Source organism: Rhinopithecus bieti, unplaced genomic scaffold (genome assembly GCF_001698545.2).
Source record: "Rhinopithecus bieti isolate Rb0 unplaced genomic scaffold, ASM169854v2 scaffold_79532, whole genome shotgun sequence".
Lineage (NCBI taxonomy): Eukaryota > Metazoa > Chordata > Mammalia > Primates > Cercopithecidae > Rhinopithecus > Rhinopithecus bieti.
Genome location: NW_016830370.1, coordinates 50,247 through 57,907, shown reverse-complemented (window position 1 = coordinate 57,907; position 7,661 = coordinate 50,247). Strand labels below are relative to the sequence as shown.

General features: G+C 55.8%; 1 protein-coding gene across 5 annotated transcripts in view; it reads left to right on the top strand.

The window, feature by feature from the left end:
- Positions 1 to 6,975, top strand: part of UVSSA (UV stimulated scaffold protein A) — a 43,422-nt gene extending 36,447 nt beyond the window's left edge. For 4 of the 5 annotated variants that reach the window (XM_017865425.1, XM_017865427.1, XM_017865422.1 and 1 more), the window contains exons 13-14: positions 2,770 to 2,944; positions 4,825 to 6,975. In XM_017865425.1, the coding sequence (XP_017720914.1) occupies positions 2,770 to 2,944; positions 4,825 to 4,918 (269 nt within the window). In that variant the 3' untranslated portion in view covers positions 4,919 to 6,975. The remainder of the gene's footprint in view (positions 1 to 2,769; positions 2,945 to 4,824) is intronic. The other variant, XM_017865428.1, reaches the window with a different exon arrangement.
- Positions 6,976 to 7,661: the final 686 nt, after the last annotated feature.

Genomic DNA, 7,661 nt, shown 5'->3' with positions numbered 1-7,661 from the left:
GGGCGGGTGGGGCGGGTGCCTGGGAGGCACAGCCTGGGACTCACTGCCACTGGCTGCCCGGGGTACGTCTGCAGAGTCATAGAGCACCCTCTCTGCCAGCTCAGTCCACAGAGCTACACGCCGCTCAGTCGTAACTGGTGGAATCAGGAGGGGATGCCGCCCCGCGGGTCTTGGATTTGGGGGCTCCAGAGGAGGTTCCGGCTTCAGGGGGAGTTATGTGTTCATGAGACCCCGACCGGGAGGTGGGCACCCAGGGCCACGAAGCCACAGGTGCCATCTGTGTGGCTGGGTCCTGCTTCCTCGTGTTTTCAGGCAGGTGAAGGCCTTGAGGCGAGAGAAGTGATGGGGCTGAGCCGGGAGTGGCTTCCAGGAACCCCTCTGGCCTCCTCAGCCATGCCCCGCACCTGCCTCATTGTACAAGTGGTCAAAGCTCTGTCCAGGAGGCATGTGGCCACTGCTGTGGCAGCAGGAATGCGGGTGCCCAGAGGCCCCGGACAGCAGGGCCACTGTGGGGCAGCACTGCCACGTCAGCAGGGCCCATCTGCCTGCCCTGCCTCCCCTGGGCTCATCTGCCCCCCATGCCTCCCCGAAGGCTCATCCCCGTGTGGGGGTGCGTTTCTGTTCTCTAAGGAAGACTTTGTTTTAGAGGCCCTGGCCAGCCTCAGACTCTCTCTCTCCTTTTTAAATCTGATTTGGCTTTTTTTTGAAGCAGGGTCTTTCTCTATCACCCAGGCTGGAGTGCAGTGGCGCAATCATGGCCTCCCAGATTCAAGCCATCCTCCTGCCTCAGCCTCCCGAGTAGCTGGAATTACCATGCCACTGTGCCCGACTAAGTTTTGTATTTTTATTTTTGGTAGAGGTGGGATGACACTGTATTGCCCAGGCTGGTCTTGAACTCCTGGACTCAAGCGATTCTCCTGCCTCACCTCCCACAGCGCTGGGATGACAGGCGTGAGCCCCGGCCAGCCTCAATCCCTTCTGGAGAGTGGCCACGCCTGCAGGCTTGGCCCTGGCCTGAAGTGGGGGGATCACACCTTGTCTTGAAGAGCAGTGCTGGGGGCCCGGGGGCCCTTCCAAGCCGCCTCTGTCATGGCTCCTGGGCATCTTGCACTCCGGTCATGAGAGGCGGATGTTGAGTGCAGCCTGAAGCCCAGAGGCAGCAGCTCGGCCCTGGGCGGTGGGAGGGCCCTGACCTGCTCATCTCTGGGTGAGGCCTTCCCTGGGGGCTCACACTCAGGAGCAAATTAAGTACCTATTTTTTGTGTCAACCCTGAAGAGTATCTGGTTTTCCAGCCCTTGGTGACTTGTTAACAAACAGGTATCAGGCCGCGGGCTGCGGCCAGCGCTGGCCAGTCAGATGTGAAATAGCATCTCTTTACTAACTATAGTATTGATCCCCGCCTCCCTCGCGCAGGGCGCAATTTTCCTTTCCCTGGCGCTAACCTCAGTGACAATGTGCGTGTGCTACAGGGCCCGTCAGCGCCCAGGAAGGCGCTTCCCAGCATCTATTGATTTTCCTCAAAGCCTTTTAAATTGCTCCTTCATTTCACTGAGACGCTCGCTCCATCTCTACTGGGTGCCGGCGCCTTTTCGTTGTGTTTAAACAATTGCTCCATTCACTGGGTTCCTAAACTGTGACGCCTTCTTATTACTGGGAGATAAACTGTTTGGACAGTTTTCCTTAATCTTGGATTAATCGTTCCTGTATCTGAATTGTGGGCCCCGTATTCCTTCACTTCAAAGAACCCGCTTGGGAGGCCTGGCCATCAGTCCGAGGCGTAGGCATCCCTCCGGGGATGTGCCCCCGTGGCCTGGTCGCCCCCGTGGCTGGTCCCACTGGCTCAGCTCATGGGGTCCTGTCTGCAGGAGCAGGTGCCTCTGGAGCATCAGTGCCCAGCCCCCTTCTGCGAGTCAGGGGTGTCTGTAAGTCCCTCGGCCATCACAGTCCCGTCGGGTGGCCTCTCCGAGCCCGACCAGTACCACACCTGGTGGAGGCCTTCCTCCGCCTTGTGTGGGGAACCCCACGGGAAGCCTGGGCCTGTGACCCCTGAGGGCCTGGGTGCCCGTCTGCGCAGTGGGTGCTGTGGGCCTGGGAGGCTGCTCAGTGGGGCTGGTGACATTTGTGACCCCTCACTGCCACAGGGCCTCAAGCAGACAACGCCTGGCTTGCTTGGGAAGGGCAGCTCTGTCTAGGAGAGCCCCACCCTGCATTTCTGAGGCCTGAGGCCAGGTCATCTTGGGATCAACGAAAAAGAAAAGCCCTTTGCTGAGCATCATGCTGGGTCCAGCCCTGCCGCACATACCTCCCCACCAGCAGGCGGGTCCAGCAGGGCCACAGTTGGCCTAATGGGGCACGGTCTAGCCTGCAGGCAAGGAAGTAGCTTGCGGATGGCACCAACCGCCAACCACTGGCCTTGGCCGCCTTCCAGCCTGGGAAGTCCATGGGTGCCCTAGCAGTGGCCTCTGGGCCCAGCCCCGGCTCCCCATCTCTGGGCGGCAGGGGCCTGTGGGAGTGTGGGGCAGTGGGGACGAGCTCTGTGTCGCCTTCACCCCACGGGGACCAGTGTGCCCACCCTCCCCAGCTTGTTGCTCAGGGAACCCTACCCACCGAGCATCCTCTCGGGCTTGCTGGTGCCAGGGTACGGCTGTAGGCAAGCCCACCCGGCCCCGCTGTCAGGACGAGACCAAGAGCCTCTCCTGGGGGCCTCGGGTAAGACGGGCTGTGGTCAGTGCCAGCTGTTTCCTGAAGTGCTTGAGTTTTGTTTGCAGAATGGCAGGACCCTGAGTTGATGAGAGACGTGGAGGCAGCCACAGGGCAGGATCTTGGCTCGTCCAGGTACAGCGGGAAAGGCAGGGGGAAGAAGAGGAGGTACCCCAGCCTCACCAACCTGAAGGCTCAGGCCGACACTGCCCGCGCTCGCATCGGGAGAAAAGTCTTCGCCAAGTAAGAGTGGCTGCTGGGCCACCTCCCACCGCGTGGCCCCAATGTGAGGGTGTTCGAGGGGGGCCTTCTGAGCTCCAAGATATTCCAGGGACCTGGGGCTTCCAGGGGCTCCCCTGCTTTGAGTTCCCCTGGGGGACCACCCAGCCTTTCCCCTGGGAGGGGCGGTGCCAGCCAGCAGGGGCAGCAGGCAGGGTCTGGTCAGGAACGCCCCTGAGCATTCCCCGGGATAAGAGGGGCTCGACCACCAGGCACCGTCATCCTTGCTTCCTGGGGGAGCCGTGCCAGGACACAGGCCTCGGCTGGTACAGAGTGAGCCCCCTTGTTTCTCCCTTGCCTGGCTGTGCCCCTAGGTCAGTGCCTGCGTATTTCTGCAGCGGTGACTTCAGGGAGGGTGGTGACTGCAAAGGCGGCCACAACAGGGGTCCATGCATCAGCCCCAGCAGAGCCCAGTCCCAGCGTGGCTGCTCTGAGCACTGGCTCTGGGAGGCTGGCCTGGTGTCTCTGCAGCCCAGCGTGGGCCTGTGTGACTGGTGAGGCCTTGGCAGGGCCAGAGTGCGAACCCCACCAGCCCGACATCCCTGCATGCGGTCTGTCGGCTGGGGCACCAGCCACTCGCATGGCCTTGTGTTTCTGTCTTCACATTGCCTTATTCTTGCCCAAGAAAATCCAGAATGCTTGCTTAGAAGCCACCTGAGGTTGCTGACTCCCTCCCACATCTGTGCCAAGTGCCTGCTGGTGCAGGTTTATCTGGTAGCGCCAGTGAGGTGGCCCCACCCATCGCCGTCCCAGAGACCCTCCCTTGGACACCCCTGGAGGGTGCTGAGTGCGCCGGGCAGAGGCGGCCCCTCCTGGCCAGCATGACCTTGCACCGACCTGAATGGGCTCGGGCGGGAGGCGCCTTCGCAGGGCTCAGACCATGCATCCCCTGGGCTTGTGGGCGGCGCATCCACAGCTTTGCTTGGGCGGGGCAGGGGTGCTGGTGGGGGCTGTGGAGAGGCTTGCCTGGGGCCCCTGGCGCAGAGCTGGACCCATCATGTCAGCCAACCACCCAAGGCGCCTCGACCCCTGGTAGCTCACGATGAGGCTGTTTTCCTGTGGACCAGCCAGGGGCAGAGGCCAACCTGAGTGCTGATGCCCAGGAGCAGGCACGGCCAGTGGCCCCATGCCAGGCCTCCTCCCTGTGTCTCATGGGGGCAGGGAAGCCCATGGCAGGAGCTGGCTTTTCACAGCAGCCGTGTGGCCCAGAGCCCTCCCTACAGAAAGGACCGGGGGTGACCACAGGCGAAACCCTGCCTTGAGGGGCCCCCATAGCAGTGCCTGGCAGCCCCACAGGGCCGCAGCTGAGCGGCGGTTTCACCACCTTGTGGCCTCAGGCCCTGCTGGCTCCACACCGTCGTGCGTCGCGGCACCTGAGCTGGTCAGCACAGCACACCTCCCTGCTGCGGCCCTCCACATTTCCGTCCCTGGCTGTGGAGCTGTGCGTGCAGCCGTGGGCAGGGCCATCCTGATGCCTCCTGGCTGCATCTCCTGCAAGGCCACTCCCCAGGAGACCAAGAGGGCAGCTGTGCCCTCATCCTGGAGTGTGGGGGGCCACAGGAGAAGTGCCAAGGTGGGGCTGGGGCCACCTTCACCACGCAGAACCACCCGCCACAGACCCCAGCTCTGGGACCTGGGTGGCCCTTTCCAAGCCTGCCTCTGTCCTGGGACAGGGCCAAGGGTCCTGTCACCCATCTTTCTCTGAAGGTGGCACCCACAGGCAGTTAGCATCCAAGGGCAGCAGCTGCCCCAGGACCAGTGCGTAACCCTGGTGATGCCACCACTGGGAGCCCAGGCCCCTGGCGGAAGCTTCCCAGGTCACATCTTGCCTTGTTTCCCCACAGAGCAGCTGTGCGGAGGGTCGTGACAGCCATGAACCAGATGGACCAGAAGAAGCACGAGAAGTTTTCAAACCAGTTTAACTATGCACTGAACTAGAGAGCTGGGCCCAGTGCACTGGCCATTAGCACCTTCTCCCTCTGCCAGTGTCTCAGGACAGCAGAGTGGGCGTGGGTCTGGGCAGTAACCATGCTTTGGCTATTACTGTGTTTGATGTAAAGAAATGGCACATTGAAATGCCCTGAAGGTCTGGCCGTGCTGCTGCGACAGGGTTCGTCATCATCTGGTGACGGGTCTGTCTTCGTAGAAGAGGCCCTCGGGCCTGGAGATGTGAACACAGGCAGCAGTGCTGTTCCAGAGGGCATCTGCGAGTCCTCGTGAGGCCAGTGCATGTCATGGTGCGGGGTTCAGCACTGACGGAGTGTGCGTGCAGCTCAGCTTTCAGAGCTTGCATTCCCCAGCTGGGAGGCGACCACTCAGGAACTCTGGGAAACCCACTTTTATGCAAATGTTGTTTTTAACACAAACACAAAGGCTAGTGAACCGTTCACTCATCTGCTTTCTGTTTCTGGCTTTTCATACAACATGTGGCCTCTTGTGCCTGGCTTCTTGCACTTGGCATTCTGTTTTCAGGGTTCATCTGTGGAGTTCCCCTCCGATGTATAAAACAAAGGAGGTGAAAACCTGTCCACGTGGAAGCTCGTGCACACATGTCCACAGCAGCGTTGAGGGTACTGAACATCACCTGTGCTCATGGGCCGTTTGTGTATCTTCTTTGGAGAGGAGTCTATTCAAATCTCTTGCCTATTTTTAATTGAATATTTGTCTTGAGTTGTAGCAGTTTTTTTCTCTCTCTTTTAGAGATGAGCTTTTGCTCTTACCCAGGCTGAGTGTAGTGGCATGATCATAGCTCGCTGCAGCCTCAAACTCCTGGGCTCAAGCCTCCTCCCACGTCAGCCGCCCAGGTAGCTGGGACTGCAGGCACATGCCACAACACTTGGCTAATTTTTTAAATTTTTTGTAGAGACAAGCTCTCACTGCGTTGCCCATGGTGGTCTTGAACTCCTAGCCTCAAGCAATCCTCCTGCTTCGGTCTCCCAAAGTGTTGGGATTACAGGCACGAGCCACCACTCCTAGCCAGGAGTTTGTATGTATATTGTGGATACTAGATCCTCATGTGATTTGCAAAAACTTTCTTTTTTCTTTTTTCTTTTTCTTTTCTTTTTTTTTTTTTTTTTGAGACAGAGTCTAGCTCTGTCGCCAGGCTGGAGTGCAGTGACCCAATCTTGACTCACTGCAAGCTCCACCTCCCGGGTTCACGCCATTCTCCTGCCTCAGCCTCCTGAGTGGCTGGGACTACAGGCGTGCACCACCATGCCCAGCTAATTTGTATATTTTTAGTAGACACGGGTTTCACTATGTTGATCAGGCTGGTCTTGATCTCCTGACCTTGTGATCCACCCACCTCGGCCTCCAAAGTGCTGGGATTACAAGTGTGAGCCGCCATGCCGGCCGATTTGCAAAAACTCTTCCATACTGTCCTTTCACTTTCTGGATAGTGTCCTCTGAAGCACAAAAGTTAACTTTGATGAAGTCCAGCAATTTATCTGGGTTTTCCTTTTGTTACTTACGCTTTTGCTGTCACATCTCAGAAGCCATCGCCTCATCCAAGATCACAGAGATTTACACCTGGTTTCTAATAAGCGTTTTATAATTTCAGCTCTTACGTGTAGATCTTTGATCTGTTGTGAGTTAAGTTTTGTGTGTGGTATAAGAGCCTGCATTCTTTTGCCTGTGGATATCCAGTTGTCTCCACACCATTTGTTGAAAACATTATTTTTCCCCATTGAATTATCTTGGCACCCTTATTTATAATCAGTTGACCAAAAATGTACAGGTTTATTTCTGGGCACTTGACTCTATTCCATTGACCTTCACCTTATGCCGGTACCACAATGCCTTGATCAATGTTGCTTTGTTGTGATAAGTTTTACTTTGTTCTATTTCAAGGCTGTTTTGACTATTCTGCATTCCTTGCATTTCCAAATGAATTTTAGGATCTGCTCATCAGTTTCTTCAAAAAAAAAAAGCAGCTGAGATTTTGATAGGAATTACATTAAATCTAGAGATTGCTTTGGGATGTATTACCATCTTTTTTTTTTCTTTTTTCTTTATTAGACGAGTCTCGCTCTGCCACGCGGGCTGGAGTGCAGTGGCCTGGACTGCGTCAGCTGACTGCAAGCCCCGCGTCCCGGGTTTATGCCATTCTCCTGCCTCAGCCTCCCGAGTAGCTGGGACTACAGGCGCCACCACTTCGCCCTCCTAGTTTTTTTGTATTTTTAGTAGAGACGGGGTTTCACCAGGTTAGCCAGGATGGTCTCGATCTCCTGACCTCGTGATCCGCCCGTCTCGGCCTCCCAAAGTGCTGGGATTACAGGCTTGAGCCACCGCGCCCGGCCGTATTACCATCTTAATATTAAATCTGAGTCATGAGCTTCTGATTATCTTTCCATTTATTTGGGTCTTTTTAAATTTATTTCAACAGTATTTTGTAGTTTTCAGTATATAAGTCTTTCACTTGTTAAATTTACTCATATTTTATTGTTTTTTATTTATAACCGAAAGGATTATAAATGCAATTATAAATTATTAAAAGATTATAAATTGCATGTATAAAAGCAATTATAAATGTAATTGTTTTCTGAATTTCATTTTGGGGCTGATCATTGCTAATATGTGGAAGTACAATTGACTTTTGTGTATTGATCTTGTATTCTGCATTCCTTGCTGAACTTGTGTATTCATTCTAATTAGTTGTGTGTTCCTTAAGATTTTCCATACA